This window comes from Squalius cephalus, assembly GCF_949319135.1.
Source record: "Squalius cephalus genome assembly, chromosome: 6".
NCBI lineage: Eukaryota > Metazoa > Chordata > Actinopteri > Cypriniformes > Leuciscidae > Squalius > Squalius cephalus.
The window spans coordinates 10083237-10104080 of NC_137127.1; the positions used below are offsets into that span (position 1 = coordinate 10083237).

Here is a 20844-nt window from a genome sequence, read left to right on the forward strand (position 1 = left end):
AGCTACGTCTTTTACCCCCTCTTTAAAAAACAAAAACAAAACTATTTCCTTTCAGCAACGTCTTTTTAATATATTTTTAAATGGTAAAAAAGTAACTAGAATTTTTTTTTCTTAAAAACAAAAGCAAAAATAGACTAATTTTAGACTGCAAACGTGAATGTAATTTCTTGTAGAATGTAAATAAAATGTTGATGCAAGTAAATTATATGGTAGCCTAAATACTTTTACGTCCAATCCTATTTCTCTCACAGTGAAGTTACATTTATTGTCCAATAAATCGAATATATTTTTCCTGCTATATTTCACGAGGTAACTGACAGTTACCCAATTAACACGTAGCATATTTACTGTAGTATTTTTACATTCTTTTTCTATTAAAATGACTTTTTAAGTCTTCGCTTGAAGTTGGCTTGTCCATCTGTAGAATGTGTAGCTAAGCATCGCTGCCCTCGTAAAGTGTCCTTTTCTCAGCAATAGGTGTCCGTTAGTGAGCAAAAGCACCACTTCCACCCGGCGTTCATGAAGACAACCTCCGCTGTGTTTCCGCGCGCTCACAATCCATTCATCTTGAGTAACCATTTAACATGGAACGGAAGAACAAATTGCGTCCTTGTGTCCGGTAAAACGATGATAAAATAACGCACCCCCATTTTCCGAGGATCGGGGTGTCGTCCCCTTCTGTCTGCTGAGTAGGGTCCACCTGTAAGATACTTCTTTTGAGGGGTGGGACCCCATCGGCGCTGTCACGAGAGGAGGCGGTCCATGCACTTGCTTGGAAAGCGATTGGAAAAGTAAAGACCGTCTCCTGCGCTGATTGGGGGCCCGGAGGGGAGAGTGAGGAGGGCGGGAGGATTGCGCTCACGAGCCTTTGTGTTTCACTTCTAATATCTCACATATCAATAATTGAGCGCGCGAGCAGACGGACCCCACGCGCTATGTATTCTACTGCGCGCGAGCTCGGTAAGGGCCTTGATCCGCTTTCAGTCGGTTCTTCCACTACGGACTGAGAGGGGAACGAGGGGGAAAACTGTTGTAGTCCTGACTTAAACTGTTTGGAAGGACTTCGTTTTACAGTGGGGACAGGTTTGGGGTGATTTTGGTTTGGAATTTGAGCGGGCTGTGTCTTTGCGAGAAGACTGCTGTTAGGTGCGGAGTGAAGTTGGCATGATGTTGACGTTGGTGCTAGGCGCAGTGTGGTTAGTGTGCCATGCATACGCACAGAACGAGACAGAACCCATCGTACTGGAGGGGAAATGCTTGGTCGTGTGCGACTCAAATCCCACCTCGGACCCCACTGGGACGGCTCTTGGGATATCGGTGCGTTCTGGAAGCGCCAAAGTGGCTTTTTCCGTGGTGAGGAACACGAACCACGAGCCGTCGGAGATGAGCAATCGAACAATGGTGATCTATTTCGATCAGGTAAATTTTCACTGTGGAAACAGTCGCTTGACTTATTTTGTTTTTATGTTACTTTTTGTGAATTGCGCGAGGATTTTTGTGTCACGGTTACAAATACAAACTAGGTCACAAAATCAAAGAAATATCACAGCAGTGAAACCTTTAACTGATAAGCTATGTGTAATCTGGGGAGATGTCACATTTCCCTCCACTTCATTAAAGGTCAATTACAGGCTAATGTCTTTTCAATTATATCTAATAGCCGTGAACTTCTTTTTTTGTGTCATAAAACTACCCCCCATCAGCTCTTGTATATATAATGAATGACGAACTGATTTAAACGCTTTGCTGCTTTATACCAGCCAGTGTCCATCGTAAAACCTAAAGAGCCCAAACCTAGACTTAAAAGGGCGATTTTTAATCGATAGTACTTGTTATTGCGTGTTTGACTTATATTATGATTTCTGCATCATCCTTCAGGTACTTGTGAACGTTGGTAAAAGTTTCGATGAGGAAAGGAGCAATTTCTTTGCCCCGCGCAAAGGGATATACAGTTTTAATTTCCACGTAGTAAAAGTGTATAATCGTCAAACGATCCAGGTAAGTGCTCATCATACCTTTATTCTCACCATTCTCTGAAGTGTTCTGTGGTGCGCGTGGGACAGTAAAGAGTGTGTGAAAGAAAATGTGAAATTTTCAGTTGTCTAGTGAGGAACGCTTTTCTTTATTCCCTCAATTAGCACGAGAACAACAATCCTAAAATTTGGCGCGTAGACAAGACTGGCGCGTGTTCAGGACCATGGACAGAGAATGCGCGTGACAGAGTCGCCTCCTGTCTGCACAGCATAGCCTAAAAAAATATATATATATAAATATATATTTATTTATATATGCTGTTTTTGGCTAATTACAGCGCATAATCATTACACTGTCGTGTCTCTCAGAGGATTCACATCTATATCCCGTTATTCCGCTCTGATCGGCGACAAAATTAGAAGCAAGCCAAATCACACATTTCCCTATTTATCTCTGAAATGCACTGAAACATTGACTAAATGAAGACAGTAAGTTGAAGATGTGTATATGACACACAAACAGATATTGAAACCAAAGCTCTCTAATCCAACTATTTAATTACGACAAATAATACAAGAGAAAACATGTGCATATAGTCTTGCATTGGAGGGCCTATTTCAATGTGTCTATTTTTTTTACGGTGCTCACACAAATTACAAGAATTATATTTGTAGCCTACTTTATATATTTATTTATACTTTTTTATGAGATGCAGGGATTTTGCTCAAAATCACGTGAGTAGATTGGAAGAGTTTATGGGTTATAGGTTCTGCTGTGCATTTACTGTAAAAAGGCCAGACATTTGAGGACAGAAGAGTGTTTTCAACAGATTGCTTCACAATAGATATTGTCCTAAAACAGAAAGCATATTTGTAACTTTCTAAACACATTCATTTATCAATCTCTATAATTGATTTAATCCTGGTTTTACTATAGGCCTAGACCAAAATTTTAGTCAGTTTGAGTGCAACTTTTTAAATTGCGATATTGTGCTCAAATTCTTAAATATGTTTGGCTAGAGTAACACAACAGATTAGGTGTGAAATGCTTTTTTTAGCTGATTAAATATTTTCTTTGTTCTTTTACACTTCACACTTCAAAGAAAATATGAATTCCACTCTGTTGATCTGAGAGGGAGAAGCAAGCTTTTCCATTATCATGCAGAACATATGATAAACACAGAATGATCTGAAAGGATCCATAAATAATACAGCAACACAAAGTGTCTGTGTGGATCTCGAAGAATTCATTGGAAGGAGAACTGCATGCATTGGGTGTAAATGTTACTCTTATCAAATTTTTATTGCAGTTTCTTTCATAGCTCATATTCCCATAGTCAATTTTATATCGTATCACAGAGTACTGTACTTCAATACTCAAAGGACAATTCCATCTGACAACACTTGGCATCTGATGGGGAAAAGCTTTTCCCCCCTTTTATAAATTCTGGTCTGGTTTAGGTGTCAAAAACTAAGAGTCACATTCTGTATTTCAAATTCTAGTCAGTCATTTTCATTGTAAGTTAATTTGATCATAAAACTCACTAACATTTTGTTAACATTGGAATACTAACATACAGACTGAGTCGTCCAGCACAATGCAGTGCAAATTGTCAGAGAAAGTTCTTTTCATGCAAAGCTTGACGCAACACTTTTCAAAAGACAAAGCAGCAGACAGCCATGCATTTGAATATTGATTGCAGATAATATATACTGCCCATATTTTGTGAAGCGCAATTCTCTTTAAACCCGCAGATGTGACAGACGTTAATTAAGAAAATTACACTCTGATCTAAAATAATGACCCTGTGAATAGATATGGCAAGGAGGGGGGGAAACATTTTGTCGTCGCTCGTGTCCAAGCATTATGCATGACTGAGACAGGGGACAAAAAAAGAGGGGGTTGTCCTCCATCACTCCACAGCGTCATTTGGACAGGAAGCTGTCGGTTCCGCTAAATGCAGCATTAAATTGTGTGTTGAGAGATCCGTTCACATTATCTCACTTCTCATTTTTGGGTTCTTTCATACAATGGTCCATTTGTGTGTTTTACATGATTGAGGATGGAATTAGAATTACAGGGCCTCAAAGCTGGAGGTGAAAGTCACTCAAAAATGATATAGAGTGCATGATGATGTTCTCACTTGTCATCCTGTGAACAAATGCATGTTAGTGGTGAGCATTTTGTGGTTTTTATCTCTGTGCGAGAGTGCGTTCTCATTGTGTAACAGTGTTTTTGCATATCGATAGTGATAGCCTCTGATTTTGTGTATCTGATGGTCACGCACAACATTCAAAGGTGCCTTTCCAATAACCAAGCTCATTCCTCATTGCAGTATCAAATGTCATTTTCGCTCTTCTTCTGGCTCGGTCTGAGAATGGTTGGCATAGAAAAATAGACACAAATAAAGCAATGTGCCATTTTCATTTCTTCTGGCAAAGGCCCATAAATGCTTTGATCAACTTTTATGATTTCATAGTGAGCTGCCAACTGTATTATCAAGGGGCTTGTCTGCCTGCAAAAGAAAGGGAACAAGAGTGTATAGATTACATGTATTATTGTTGGTTAGGAAATTCAAACGGCTCTGATTGATACTAATAACGTTATAGTTTCCAGTTATCCCATTGGGGTTTTGTATACAATTTTTATTCAGCCGAGCAATACCTGCTTAGCTTCTTTTTATTCTTTATCTAATTTGAGTTCCTTTAAGTAAATTAGAAAGAAAAGAAACATAGGGAAGAGTATTGTGCAGCGATAGGAAGCTACTCGCTAATCAAAATGCTTCCATGTTACAGGTGAGCCTGATGCACAACGGCTGGCCGGTGATCTCCGCCTTCGCCGGGGATCAGGACGTCACACGTGAAGCGGCCAGTAACGGCGTCCTGATTCAAATGGAGAAAGGCGACCGCGCATACCTCAAGCTGGAGCGAGGCAACCTGATGGGCGGCTGGAAGTACTCCACCTTCTCCGGCTTCCTGGTCTTCCCCCTGTAGAGGAGGGGCACGCCATGGCAGGACTATTGCTCTTTAGCTCGCCGGCTTGTGGGAGATAGAAGGGGGCGGATGAGAGATAGAATGATAGCGAGAATGTAAAGAAAACATATAGGAAGTGAAAATTTTATGTGGCAGGCTCTCAGTCGCACTCACTTTGCTCTGCTGCTTGACTACAGCTCTGGACAGCCAAAACTTTTTTTTTTATTATCCTTATGATAATTGAAATAATATGGAAAGAAAGCATACAGAGGATCGTAGCCCTTCCCACCAACCTCTTACTCATCCCATCACAATCCACCCTCAAAAGTATTCAGCTGCTTTAAGGATTGTCCTTCACATCTTTGTATATTCTCTCCATACGTATACATACTGTGAGTTTCAAAATGCCATTGTCATTCCTCTCAGTGCAGTCGCCCCTTCTTTCTCTGGCTTCCTCCAGCTCACTCTTTCTTGTCTTTGAGAGGGCGTCTTTGCTCTGTCATGACTGAAGGATCTCTGAATCCCCACAAGAAGACTGCATACTGGATATATACATATATAAATACATAAAAAAGTTTCTATATGATTATGATATACTCAATGCCTAAATGAATCTGGTCAACTCTGTATTTCTGTATTTCAGTGTTAATACTTAGTGATTGTGTGTGGATTTTCAGGCTGCTGTCCAACTACCAATGCTTCTTGTTTTTGTTTCGGTCAAAAAATGTGGCTAAGATGAAACTATATCAGAAATACTATAAAGTACAAAGTTTTATTATCATTGATTGTAAGATATATGTGAATATTTAGCAGACAAAATCCTCCCTTTTAATTAATTAACCATTGTTTTTTCTTTTCTTTGATTCAATAAAAATTAAATGGTACTTTTTATTTTTCTTAATCTGATTCTGTGCATTGAAAATTTGAGATTGTCGCCTACAGGTTTTAGAGAGGAACAAACACTAATCATTTCACTGAAATTAAATCTGACAAAGCTCTGTGTGTGTGTGTGCCACAGAGAAACAATGACACACTCTCAGTGTGTCTCACTGTGCTCTCTCATGATGTAGACATGCTTGGCTGGTCTCTCTCTCCCTATCTCTGTCTCTTTCTCTCTCTACCGGGTGATTGGGGCCTCTCTCTGCTGCACTCAAGGCTCTAATGAGCTCCTGGGGGGAAATTAGCGCTTGCATAATAAGCAAACCCCACTGTTTACACAAAAATCATGTTGCGTACATCTTTCCTATACTCTTTTTCTTTTGTTTTTACTTAACTTTTTTTTTTTTGCATTGTCCTTAAGGTATTTCATACCATGAAAGGGATTTTTAGTCCATGTGATTCTTGGCTTCATTTGATGACAGTCTTCATCATCCCATATTTATTTTAGTTGTAACATGCACAAGAGCTGTAACCAAACTAAAAATACTCATAATTGGACAGAAAGGTTGAAATGCGGAATAACCAACATGAAAATGGAACCAAAGACGAACCCTCATTCTACCCTTCAAACATAGCAACAGGAGCTCAAAGTTCTGACAGGCGATGCTCACCTCAGTACATTATACCACTATCTCTTCATAATATAATGCTGCGTTTGAGGGCCTTCTCAAGAAAACTTGCTGCTTCGCTGCTCACCGTTCTGTGGATATGAAGAGGGTGAATAGACAATTGTTGAGCTGTGAAATGTTAACACAGCACCATAAGAGCCGTAGTGTCCCTGCTGGCCTGTGCCCAGACAGTAGACCCATTTTAAAACCACTCATTAGTGTCTGCACACTTATCATTTGTCTGAGCAGAACTATGGAATGAGAGCTAAGGGGCATGTGGGAAGTGAAGGGGAAAAGAGCTATAAAAGGAAATATTTAACTTAGTTTGAGGGGAAATGATGGCATGTTGATGTTTAAGTGCAATTTTAATTTATGAAGTTATGATTCAAGATCAGTCTTTACCATTTGTTTGAATATTAAATTATAGAAACCTTAACCCTGGCAAAGCCTGACATAATAGTCAGAAAAAAAAAATTAATGGAAGAGTTTATTGAAGCAAAAGTTTACTGAACAAAATTATGCAATTTGTTATTTATATGGATATTATAACAGACTTACATAAAAATACATGTAAATATCAGTTGTGACTCTATATATCCCAATAATATGTCTTATTAAGATTATATTTAAAAGGTTAGTTGTATCATCAAAGCTCTGTAGTTTTAATTGTAGGGGGAAACATATAAGTGCAATACAATGATGACATATACAAAGATTCTTTAAAAGCCTGTTGTTATTTATTTTTATTTTTCTAAAAATAATGTATGGATAACACTAGTAGCCTAATCTAAGTTGCTTCATTCCTGTAAATGTTTATCTTGAACTATTAATTTATATAAAAGTTAGGCTATTCTTACATTTAGCCTAGCCTACTTATTATTCGTTCAGTCATTAACGATTTCACATCAAAAAGATACCAGGACCTGAAGGTGGACATATTTAGAATTATAGGCTACTAAAAGGCCCTTTACTTGCTAAAATGGTAGGCTATCAATTGGAAGGCAAGAGGTAAGACGATTGTGTTCAAGTTTTTCAGCAAAGTTTTGATGTTGATCAAAGAGTCCTTGAAAATGAAGATATCAAATATGCTGGTATATTGAGTGGTATGTGGTTAAATATGATACAGTATAGGCTTCATAGAAAACAGTTAGGCTACTCGCTGTCGGTTCATAAACACGTTCTTTATCTGAGTAAAATGCACCAACATTTATTAGACAATTAAAAATGTCATAAAAGACGGGATATGAAGTCAATCATCTTAATTTATGTAGGCGCGTGACAGTGGGGTAGCCTAAGGGTCGCGAGAGATGCAAATCATGCAAGCCAAATGTTTCTTACTGTGGCACGTGCCAGCCAGGCGCCTCTGATGGGCGCGAGCTTGGTTCGTTGACTGGAGTAAGGCGCGTCATCCATCTCTCCTGCTCTGACTAGATTACCGGAGACTTCGGCCTTCGCTCACTACGACGATGGGACAGCGGCCCATAACGACGAAAAACAGCCATATGGTGTCTCTCCTGCAAGTGAGTTCCTGTTTAAGATTGATTTCGGGGAAGATGGTGGAGGTTTTTCTTAAAGTGCAAAGGTGACTGGTAAAATGATCAGGCTGAAGAATGTAGCCTACTCAAATACACTGTGCGACACAACGATGGTATTGGCAGCGTTTAGGCTACATGTAGCCTGCACAATCAATTCGATTATTATAAGCAAGAAATTATGTTGGATTAAGATGTTTACGTGACATGGTTAAAGCTCCTCAAACCTGTTTAAAAGCCATTAACGTTAAGTTACCTAAATGATTCAATAAGAATGTTTTGGCAGCCATTTTGTTTATTACATTTTGTTGCAACACACACCACAATTTTTATTCAAGGCTTGTTTTTCTGCTGAAACACGTTTACACACACACACACACACACACACACGTTTTTCTTAATCATACATTTTTATTATAATTGGATTTTTTTTATATCTCAATTTATACAATCGCAGCTTTATTTCTCATTATTGTGAACTGACAGTTGGAACTAGGCTATTTCTTTTCATTTTGAATTTATTTCATATTCTAAAGTTTTTCTTTAATCTTCGTTTTACTTGACTTTAAAAAATGTTCTATTTAAACATAGGCTAGATATTTATTTTCACACTGTGGCCTGTTAGACTTTCATCATTTTTGTAGAAAACTAGGCCTAATTCATAGCTCAACAAGCTAAGTGAAGGCCATGATAATTGAATAGAGGAGTAGAGTGTAATCTGTATCCTTCTCGGTCAGACGCAAAATTATTCTTTATTGGTTCTTGGCAAAGGACAACTTCTTCACTCCCAATGTTTGTAAACCTTGCCAATTTCAGAATATAGGCTAGCTGTTAGAGGACATATATTGACAAGCAATTAGAGGACAGCTCAGTGGTAGTTATTTCTTTAAATGCTATGGCAAAAATAGAGGTTAGAGAGAGCAGCAATTAAAAGAGGAAGCGGTGAGACACTGCAGATTGAATTTTAATTGCCATATGAGGAACCATATTAGGAATGTTTACTTTAACTGACGTTTGCTTCAACTGTGATGCTGAACAGGAGTGGAGTAATTATAACGGCCTCTGAAATTAAATGAACTGCCTGCTGAATTTGATTTGTGCTTTAGGAGCAAGTGACAGAGATGTTGACATCTTTTTATCTGCTTTATCGGGGTTATGCGTTCACGTCACACCAACTCTCATAATTACGCAGCATCATCAACATCTGCTGCAGGTGGCTTGGTTTATGAGTGTTTGATGCTGTTCAGGGTATTTTGCTTCCAGTTTGATGCTACTGTGTTATTTATCCAGAGAGGTGGTTTGAGAATATTTCAGACCAATAATCGTGCTTTGAAAAAAAAAAAGAAGAGGGGAGGGGAGGGGGATCCAGAAGGCCTACATCCAAAGATAGAGACTGTAGATGTAGCCTACCTTGTGTGGTGGTAGGCTAAATTATGTCTAGCCTATATCTCAATAAGTGACAAAGCACTATTTAAAAGAGTAATTTTTGCCTTAGAAGTGTTCTAAATCACCTTTTAGTTTGATCTTAACTCTACATCTTGACATTTGTCAAGTAATGTATTCCAGGATTTTCTGTTTCTCCCTGCTTTATTTCACTTGTTTGAAAGACTGAAAGTGTTTGGTTGTTGTTGAGTCTATCATGGGCGTTAATTAGCTAAAGTTTCTGAACAAATGTTAACAAAGAAACACACACTCTGCAAATAGGTTACTTCACCAACCAAAGACACATCTTAATTCACATATTATTTCTATTAGTGTTGTCGTGAGTTACTTTCTCATTGATTATTTTGTTAATTACATAATCCAATTTATTGTTGTGTAAAAAACAGAAAGCACAAGCTTTTGTGTCAGGTTATGACGTTGCAACGCTATAGTATTATGTGTCTTACGATCCGGTGAAACCCAATGTGAGATCCACCAATCGACTGATGTTCCCATGATGTTTTTTTATTGGTTAAAATGAATGGAGAATATCTTGTGTTTTCTCAAGGATCGGCGCCTATGGAGTATATTGCTTTTTCGGTTGACTGCCTTGACCCCATGAAATTAAAATGAGAGTTTTGTGGTTTTTAGTCCATGTCAATTACCTTTTGAGATCTCTAAATATTAATTAAATTCACTTTTGCTGATAAGCACATTTAAAATTTGCAACATTTTTCTTTTGGGAAAACAGATCAAATATAGTGGTGGTGGCTCTTCCTGAACAACAGTTTTTTTTTTTGGTTTTTTTGTCCAATCGAATGCTATCTAGAATGACAATGTCCCACCCCCAATACCACTTGTCACTAGCAATTTGCAAATCATGGTTCATACCTGTGACTAAACCATATTGGTTCATAACCAATAAGGAATGTTGTGCTCTCTGTCAGGTTACTTTATGGGGTCTTTTAAAGGTACATTTTTTTTAACAAATGCTAGAAAATATCATTGTGAAATAAATGGATAGCAAGATAACTTTGAGGTTATTATGAAATTTAAAGAACTTGTCATATTCATTGTCAACAAGCACTAGCTTATTTTTGCACAAGCTAAGATTTAGCTCTTTCTATTATTGGCATGAATGATCAAAGTCAATTGCATCATAAAAGATAAACACATTTTCTGGGTTGGATGCATTTAAAATGTTTCATGAAGAATGATGTGGATAATGGCTTGGGATTTATTCTTTCTCCAGATTTTTCCATGGGGAAATAAGATTGTGAACTGCAGGGATATTGATGATATTGCCAAACGACCAAACACTTTAAATATTTAAATTGTGGGGAACTGATGTTTCAGCAGATTGCGTCACATTTTAAAGCCAGACAGTATGTCACCACACTTGTTAACTGATGATCAGTTGGAGACCTTTGGTAGAAAATGTGCTTTGGGTGTTTGCTTATGTCCTTAATTATTTAGAAAATACTATATACTATAAATAGTCTTTTGTCTTGGTGCTGCATACTTTTTTGAACTGACAGCAATTTCACATGGTCATGTTACGTTATCTCAGGAGGGATTCAGATTTCTTTTTTTTCTTTTTTTCACTAGTCTTATAACATTCTGAGTGATGTTTAGTTGTTCAGTGTCTCTCAGTGTTTTATTTTTGCCTTCTGCAACTTGTGGGCGAGAAGGCCTATTACGTTAATGGGGAACAATTGAATGTTAGTGTCACAAATTATCTCTGCGAATGATATCATTGTGCAAATTAATCCCCTTCCCATTAACAACACAGGCATGCTTAAACTGAGAGAGAGGTTTTAATCATGCTCATAATTAGTTTATGTGCGCTCCATTTAGCTACAGCGTGTTTATACAAGTCCTGTTGTACTCACTTTAGCAGGTTAATGTGTTTTCTGTTTACAAACAAAAAAAGCAATTATCTCTTTAATCAAATTAGGCGCATTTTGAGTGCATAGCCTACACCCTAGTCTGTCGTCTGCCACACTTAAGAAACAAGAGTGTGAGTTAAGCTGTTTTCAAACGTCAGCATTTCAGGAAATATATTGTCATTTGCTCTGTGCTGCATTGTGTTTTTTTCCTTTTTCTAATTGTCTGTCTATAGATGTCAGAATGAGTTTGTGAGAATAAGAAATGGAGTGTGTTTTCAGAGAGCACGATCTGGATGGGTCGTGCCATAATTGGGAGGAATGACTGGTTTTGACGGGAGTGAAAACACAAAGCATTGGAATATTACATTTATTTCCCGACACGTTTCTAAGAGCTCTTTAGCAGCCCTTAAACTGTCACCAGGCTCAAGTTTGTCATTACTATAAAGGGCTGCAAATCTACAAGTCATCAAATATGGATGCAGGACTATGGAAGGGGGGAAAGGGGTGGGGGGGATATTTATGTGGAGAGAGGAGAATAATTGTATGACTGCCCAAGTATTTTAGATAAGTCCTAATTACGCCACAGAAAGCAGCACAGAGGGGCGGATAAGAGGAAAGTGGGGCTCAAACGTAATGTTTCTCGTTGTTTCAAGAGGGTTATGATCTGATGTAGTATTTGAAGTGAATTTAAAGGGGTCCTATTATGCTTTTTCACTTTTTCAACCTTAGTTGGAGCGTAATGTTGCTGTTTGAGCATAAAAAAAATCTGCAAGGTTACAAAGCTCGAAGTCCTCTCCAAAGGGAGATAATTGATTTAATAGAATACACTTTTCTAGAACTACAACAGACGGCTCGTTTGGACTACTGCGCGATTTTTTTCCGGGCTTTATGAAGTCATAATGTTCCTCATTTAAATAATCCCCACCCACGGAATACGCAAAAAAACGGACGAGGCCTGGATGAGCTGCTGCTATGTCAAAGAGACGCTGTTTTTCCACAACTCATTTGTTTGACCTTCCAAAGGCTGATGAACTTAGAGTGGTTAATTTATTTTAACACTGTTCCTGAACATATAATCCCTGTTCCTGAACATATAATCCCGATGTTTATCTGTGCGCTGCACATTTTACGGAGAACAGCTTCCAGAGCCACAATGCAGACTACACATAAAAGCATCTTCTGAAATGGAGCGGTTTCCACTTTGTTGGGACAATCTGTTGTTGGATCACAAGTTGTAAGTATGTCTTAGTTTTTGTGGTTGCATTTTCTATTTACAGTTCTAATTATAAGTTTTATGTTGTTGTTGTTGTTGCTATGCTCTCCTGCTTGCCAACATTAGTGTTAATATAGTGTTGTTTACTGTAGCTTTTGTAAGGCTGTTCACTGCCCTTTAGGAAAATTAACCATGTTTTTGTGATCGATTACTATTACCATAGTTTTCCAAAAAATATCATGGTTAAATGGTGAATAACATCGTATCTATAATGTATAAGAATAACATACAACTCTGAAACATCCTGTGAAATCCGTGCTTGCAAAGGCCGTGCATGAAATCTTGTTAGTGGTTTGAAATTACCGACATCCTTTATATTTACATTAGAGAAGATCAGTTATGGAGGGGCGGGACATTTCCCGAACACATGCTAAGCGCTGCCAATCACAACACACTGGGCTAACTAACCAATCACAGCACATTTCGTATTTCGGAAGGAGGGGCTTCATCGAAAACGATCGGGACAGACTGGGAAATAATGCGTTTTTGAAACGATCAAGCATGAAAGCATATTCTAATGCACCCCAAAGACTTTGTAAAAGGGCATAATAGGACCCCTTTAATTCTCTATTGCTTTAATTGCAGATGTACTGAGCCCCTAAAGCAGGGTTCACCAATCTCGGTCCTGGAGGGCCGGTGTCCTGCAGAGTTTAGCTCCAACCCCAATTAAACACACCTGAACCAGCTAATCAAGGTCTCACTAGGCATACTAGAAACTTTCAAACAGGTGTGTTGGAGCTGGTTGGAGCTAAACTCTGCAGGGACAGCGGCCCTCCAGGACCGAGATTGGTGAACCCTGCCCTAAAGGGACATGGTGGTGGGAAAAATTTGGTATGGGAGAAAAAAATATTTTTCAAATCTTTTGCGTTCTCTCGCAAAACTTTTGCGTTTCCCTGAGAAATGTTTGCGTTCTCTCTCAAAGATATTTGCATTCCTTCGCCAAACTTGCAGACGGCCCCTTCAGACTTGTCTCTCAGCCGCCTGCTCAGAGAGACCCATTTATATTACAAAGCTCATTTTGAGGAAAATTGGGTTGTAGCTCGTTGTCTACGTTACTATGATTGGAAATAGGTGTCATTTGTGTTTTAACAACGGAAGTTCGAATCTGTGAATATATTGCCTACTTTAATGAACTCCTTGAATTAAGCACTGACCGCATTTCTTTACATTTAAATCCAAGTTCAAACTCTATGAAACACTGCTGGCGGGACATTAAACAGGTGTTTATCCAAGCTCACAACAGGTTTTGCGAGAGAATGCAAATATCTTTGCGAGAGAACACAAAAGTTTCTCGGGGGAATGCAAACGTTTTGCGAGAGAACGCAAAAGATTTGAAACATTTTTTCTCCCATTTTTTTTATTTATTCTGATTGATCAAAAACAAACAAAAAAATTGATGCGTCTGTGATGATAATGGATGTTGTTTGTTTTAGTGTCCCTACAAAGCTTGTGAGTGTGGAGGGGCCATGTTACATTATGAGATCCCAGAGCCCTGGATGTGCTGCTCTTCAGCGCTGCTCAGTCTGACTCTCAGATAACTGATTTCTTTTCCCCAATTGTGCCTGTGAACAGAGGGTCCAGGCATTAGCTGTCTAGTTGCTTTGACACTGACTTCTCCATTCTCACACGTGCCAGTACAATCCGTTCCATCTCTCACATACTTTGGTCCCATAGCCATTGAAGATGATGAAAACTTCCCTAGTGACATTTAGTAACCTTTTCCACCAAGAGACAGGGGGATGAAGATCTGAAAGACGGAGTGGGTGAGCGAGGGAGGGGCTGACGTGGCATTCTTCTTTGTGTCACCGCGCCACATGTGCTCTCTTCCTTACCTTTTTTTTTTTCAGCCCACCTCAGTCCTTGGCACTGGCCATTATGAGCTGTATTGTGCGGAAGCTCCATCCACAGTAATAGCAGCTTGTGTTTGTGAAACCAGTGTGATCATGAAAGACGTTTCGAAAGGGGTCTCTAAATATGTCACTCACAGTACATCAAGAACATCTCTCATAATAGTCTGTTGACTATGATCAAATATATGCTGCTAATAGTCTTGTAAAATAAGGGAGACAATGTTGTCCTGGGTCCTGTGATGAGAGAGGCCCATCACAAGGCCCATCACTCACGAGGCCCTATGTTAGAAGTGTTATACCTATTCAAACTCAAAAACTAACAAGGCTAAACTAATTGGGTGAGCAGATAAAGTGTGTATTGTGCCATGTGTAGTCTGTAGCCCCATTTTACATTGGCAAATGTAGTAATTTCAACATTTACAGGTGCTTGTCAGTGATTTCATGGTTCAAAATAGAAATACTAGTATTTTTTCTCTGGAAAAAAGTCTGTGCTTAATTTCCTAATGTTCTGAATCTGAGCATTAATGCTGTTCCTATGCGCAGTACGCATGTCGAGGTACTGACTGATACATTGCAACATGCCAGGTGCATTTATTATGCAGAAAACGATTCAGTAACCATAGTTCAAATCTACACCATGCTTGTCTTTGTTTTCTTTAATAGTTTGATAGACATCACACTATTGTTTTTTTTTTTTAATAAACAGCAGGTTGATGTAATAATTTATTTCACATCTGAATAAATATCTCTTGTAAGATGTAAAAAAAATGTTGACTTTAGAAATCAGATTTAACTTTTGTAATTTCTATATGAGTCAAAATCTGCTAAGAGGTAGTTGAATTGAACAAATTATGCACAAATTTTAGGGATGCGATCCAATCAGGATTTTTGCACCCGATTCTGACTACAGATTTATTGTCATTATGACGCATTCCAAACATCCGGTAGTGTGTGTTTTCCTGGAAATGCATGTACTCGTTGGACCTCTGCTTCTTGTAAAATATTACTGTGACGTGCACTTTATTTTTTGACGGACATCGATGTCGGGATATTCAAATGATGTGAATTTGAAAACAGATGGATCGTTAGGTAATACTTGTTTATTTCTTAGCCAGCAAATATTCAGTGAAGTGATTGATGGCAATGAGTGTGTTATGCCGATGCTTTAGTTCAAATATTCCAACCAACAGCCAGCCAAAGTTTTTGATAGACGTGATAATGTGCATGAGGGGTGAACTATGTTTGATTTTTGGGTAATTATAAAACATGCTTGAGGCATTCAAAATGCTTTTTGCGTAGTTCATTATACTTACTTTACGGAATGCAATTTATTTTGTGGCTTAAATAAATTACATGCTACTCAAGGACAGACATATTTGGCTTGTCAAAAATGTTACATTCAGCTGTCGCAAATTCGTTCACTTCTGAAAATGTGAAAAAGTGGTTTTGATGCACAAAGTTGTTTTTATTCTCTTATAAAAAAATATTTTTTTTAAACCCATGAAAATTCAGATACTGTTGTAAATATAGCGAAAAATCACTTTTTAAAATTGTTCTATTATTACCCCTTGATTTCAACTCTATGATTTTAAAAATTAGGGATTTAAGGAGTTATGTGGTCTGACAAATTCAGACTTTTACCTCACATAAAAGGTAAAAGCACGGTTCACAAAACCCACGGTTCGGTTCGTATCACGGTTTTAGGGTCACGGTTTTCGGTTCTGTACGGTTCTTGTTGTTATTTTTTCTTTTAATCTTTACACTCCAAAAATTTACTTCAGCATATGATATATATAGCTTAATTATCTAATTATTAATTTATTTATTTCATAAATGGGGCGTGTTTGCAAAACGCAGCTTCTCATTTCCCATTTCAAAGTAATATATTGAGTGAGTGAGGTTACCGTGAGGAAACTTTCAGTGGCCCTGGAGGTCCATCCATCTGTAGTGAGAGCTACGTGGGCTGTGTCGACAGTTCTTTGTCAATTTCTCCTCGTGTCTTGTCATCATAGACGTAATTTGCGGGTGGGACATGTCCCCACCATTTTTTGCCAGGGTCGATATTGTCCCCACCACTTTTGAAACATCTCGTGGCACGGATGGACCAATACAAATAAATAAAGCATCTCCAGTTAACTAGCAAATTATTATTTTCGTTCGTTTGTTAAATAAGAAGCAATCTAGCGCTGAAATGTGTTTTTTTTAATCAAGTGATCGAAGTGCTCGTTGCCGCTGCGATCAGTGGCGCTGATACAGTGTTCTCTTGTGGCTCGCATACACGCTGCACAGTCTTCACTCAGACGCGCGCTTCAATCCGTTGTGGAGACTCTCTATTCTTTCCGGTGAAATCACAAAACAAAATTCACACAAATCTGTCCCTGCTTGATATACAACCACTGATAAACATAATCGGTTTTGATGAAAAAGAAATATATATTATACGAGTGCGGATTAGAACTCAGAACCTCTGACACGCTTGGCAAAAGTTCTGCCACTGGACCATTAAAGTACATGCGTGAAACAGTCGATCTATGTATTTATTCACGTGAAAAAACAACATATAGTGGAGTAGATCTCATTAAATGTCTAAGTAAACCCAGTGCACTATTTAAATCGATTGCTGGTCATTGTAATGTTATTCTACATACATCTGATTTATGATTTAGCACTGTATTAGCACGGGCACGAGGCTACATTGCGCATGCGTCGAACCGTGCGACGCACACACACCGAACCGAGACACGCGAACCGAACGGTTCGGATGTTTTTTCATGTACCGTGCCACCCCTACTAGAAATGCATTAATGCAACAAATAACTCACAATCATGTTGTTGAAATTAATACAAAGTGCAAATTGTGGTACAATTTGCAAAGTGTCAACTATTTTGGCATTTAACGCTGGTTAAAGAATCTCAAATGATTTTTGGCCAAATTTTTACAACTATATTCAGAAATAAATTACCAACCGACTACGATTTTTGTCAAAAACAATTTCCAATTGAATGACCACAAGATCACTGATTAGCACCTGTAAATGTTGATGTTAAATATTTTGCATATCCCCATGTAAAACAATGATCATCCAAATAGATTTGCAGTCTTATAACCTAATTAAGAAAATGTCATAAATGAGAGTATTACCAATTTTTAACCAAGTTTTGTCTTTTCTCCTGGGATTTTCCCCCTCAGGCTGGTGTGAGAGTGAGTGTCCTGTGTTTTTTTTTGTAATATATGGAAAAAGATTCTGTGCTCGTGGGACGGGAAGTGAGTAATGGCACGAAGGGCATCGGATTAAATACACAGAACCACAAACTCAAAGAGATGCTCCTCTTTGCCCTCTCGCTGTCTGTCTCTTCCTCTCAAACACACATACACTCTCTCACACGCTGACTATTAGCAGATTAGTCAGCTGTTTGATCTGATAAAGGAACCCATGCCGTGGCATGTCAAAGAGAGGAGGAGAGCACAGTCTTGAGCCGTGGAGGGAGACGACGCTCAGCTCAGCCATCACTATTACCTTCATCCTCATTCTACCCTAGATTCTGCCATATCTCCTTCCAATGTGGTTTCAGAGTAATAGGATTAGATTTTCCCACTAATCTTCAGAAATTTTGTACAGGTAGTTTTTATAAAGGTTCAAACTCCCTTTATATTAGCTCCTGCAGACCTTCCAGCTTTAGCTCAGTGTTTTGATTTTTATGTCATAATTTGTATGGACATGTAAATCCTTTGTCTGTTGGTTTCAGCAGGGGATGAAGTGTTGCAACCTAATTAGAGTGGAAAGAACGATCTGGAGATTTTGATGTTAAGACTTAAGGCATTCAATTGCAGTGCTATGTAAGTTTTTGTTTCGAAGTAACTTTTTAGCTCCCTTTGCGTGTCATTACGGGATTGGAATATTTGAGCAATTGGTCACCTGAAGCACCTGGTCATGCTCTTAATGACCTTAATTTAAGATAATTAAATGAGTAAATCAGTAAGTTTTTAAAACATTTCTCTTTGAATTCATTATATGGTTTGTTTTATATTGAACAGCCTGGTCTCATTGTTAATACGTAGGTATCGAGAAGTGACATTTTCCGGTGCAAAGCGTGCATTATTGTTTGGATAGATGCTGAAACGAATAAGAATGTTGACAATATTTACACGTAAACATTATTACGTATTTACAGCTAAAAAAAAAACAAAATATTTAAGAATCTTTTATATCCTAAAAATATTTGTATAATTGCCCTTTTATCATTTTATAGATCATTTGTAGATCACGTAACCCTACCCCCAAACCCAAACATTAACCATTTTATATAGGATATAAAAAGAATGTATATAAAACCTGATGGACAGAAATGTGTAGAAAAAATACTTATTCTCCAATTTTGTGAAACATTTTCTAAAGTATACTTTCTTTGGCTGCTCACGACTAGGGTTCAGTTTAAAAGTGCAAACACACGGCTCACTTCTAGATAAACTGTGGAAAATATTAACATTCTTGCCAGTTTTGGCAGTATAAAAGCTTTATATACAACTATAGAAATACAACTAGACATAGCAAAAGGTTCAATAGCCTACGGTGTATTTTATTAGCTGGAATGTTGAGTTAACTTAATTTCACTTGAACAGTGAGATGTTTTCCACTAGTATGCACCATCTGAAAATGAAAATACTTAGAATCTTTGGATTCTCTGTATATTTCAGCTTAATTACAACTAAGAATCATTTCTGTCGCAGAAGGTTTGCCTAATACACGCTACTTGTGTGCATGTCTTTGGACTACCCTGTTTAGTGTGTGACTTTTTGCTCCGTATTTAGTGTAAGTTATGTCCTCGTGGCAGAACGGCACAAGCTGTTTCTCCTCTGTCTGAGTGTTTTGGCCATGCTTGAGCACTGCTGCTCTGCTTGTTTCTTTAATAATCATTTTTAATGAGCTCTTCCTTATGCTATTCCCCTCTGCAGGCAGCTCAATTAATGCCTCATTCCATATCTCCACATCTCGAGTGCAGAGAGACCCCTCCCATGAGTACACCCCTCACAACACACACACACACTGATCCACAGCACAGACTGCTTTCCTCTCCCAGGGTCAGATAATATGGTGTTTTCTGAAATTATGCCCAATCTAATGTGAGCTCTCCAGGTGAAAGCGGTGCGGTTTGTTTTTCAAAGGTGTCAGGAGCATGCTGTTTAAGTGCAGGGAAAATGGGTATAAAATGCCACCAGGTGGGTCACTGTGTTTGCAGTAAACAGTTCAAAAAGAGGATTTGAAATGCACTTTGAGCTGTCAGAGGAGATTACAAATTCTCTTTAGGACTGTATTAATTTTTCTTTTCCACCCAGGAAAAAAAAAAAAGATGATTATTTTAATTCACCTAAAATTGAACAAAAAATTCATCAATTAGTCAACCTCATGTCTTTCCAAACCCTCAAGACTACTGTTTATCTTCGAAACACAAATGTAGATATTTTATTGAAATCTGAGAGATTTCTGTCCCTCCATTGACAGTCCACGAAACTACCACTTTGTCGCTTCAAAAAGATCATAAAGAAATCGTAAAATTAATCCTGAATAGAACGGTCAACATTTTCTAAAGAGACTGGTTTGCTTTGAATGATGAACCGATTGAATTTCGGCTTTTATTCACATGTGAACATAAGCATAAGTACTTGCTTAATGCGTGAGGATAAACCTCATTGATTCAGGCGGAAGCTCAAACACGCTGCGTAATACACGAGAATGTCTCTCTTCACAAAATTTGGTTTTATGATTTCTTTATACATTTTTTGAAGCATCAAAGTGATAGTTGTGTAGCTGTCTAAGGAGGGACAGAAAGCGCTCAGATTTCATCAAAAATATCTTCATTTGTGTTCTGAGGGTGAGTAAATGATTTTTGGGTGAACTACCCCTTTAAAGTCTTAAAAGCCTTTGGTAAATATTTAATTTACTTTGAAAAAACATTTAATTTGAAAGTGTGTACTTGTTCTGAGATTTGGCAAACAGAATCTCCATCAAATCTCCATCTTCTTCAATATTTGACATTTATAAACTGACAATGTTAAATCATTGATATTGAAATAAAATAGTAAAGTTTAATACAGTTCTCTAACATCTAGGCTACTTGTATGTGCTGTTTCATCAACTTGAAGTACTAAGTGCAAGAAGTGTTTGAAGTGGATTCTTTTTTTGTTTGTGTGGATTAAATGCATGCAAAAGTGTTAGGCTGTCTAATGAAGTCATTTTGATGGAACTGTCCTTCGAGTTAGAGACTCAGTAATGCTTGTTGCCATGACATCCTTTACCTTTAATCTGTTTACTTGCATTTCAATGTCAGCTCTATTGATTGGCGTTCTATTGTCTGTGGCCCTGAAGAATGGAGGCTGAGTCGTTCT

General features: G+C 38.0%; 1 protein-coding gene and 1 long non-coding RNA gene across 4 annotated transcripts in view; both read left to right on the forward strand.

The window, feature by feature from the left end:
* Positions 1–770: 770 nt before the first annotated feature.
* cbln1 (cerebellin 1 precursor) lies at positions 771–5836 on the forward strand. The gene is made up of 3 exons (XM_079875128.1): positions 771–1419; positions 1879–1998; positions 4770–5836. The coding sequence occupies exons 1-3, from the start codon at positions 1165–1167 to the stop codon at positions 4965–4967; spliced, it is 573 nt and encodes a 190-aa protein (XP_079731254.1). The 5' UTR covers positions 771–1164; the 3' UTR covers positions 4968–5836.
* Positions 5837–7771: 1935 nt separating this feature from the next.
* The window catches only part of LOC307160830, a 94056-nt gene continuing 80983 nt past the window's right edge, over positions 7772–20844 (forward strand). For all 3 annotated transcript variants that reach the window (XR_013821646.1, XR_013821647.1, XR_013821648.1), the window contains exon 1: positions 7772–8013. This is a non-coding gene — a long non-coding RNA (uncharacterized lncRNA). The remainder of the gene's footprint in view (positions 8014–20844) is intronic.

Excerpts from the sequence above, each read along its gene's own strand:
- cbln1 (XM_079875128.1), top strand. The coding sequence starts at position 1,165 with ATGATGTTGACGTTGGTGCTAGGCGCAGTGTGGTTAGTGTGCCATGCA. Across the intron at positions 1,420-1,878 it reads TGGTGATCTATTTCGATCAG|GTACTTGTGAACGTTGGTAA; the intron begins GTAAATTTTCAC and ends ATCATCCTTCAG. Across the intron at positions 1,999-4,769 it reads ATAATCGTCAAACGATCCAG|GTGAGCCTGATGCACAACGG; the intron begins GTAAGTGCTCAT and ends TCCATGTTACAG.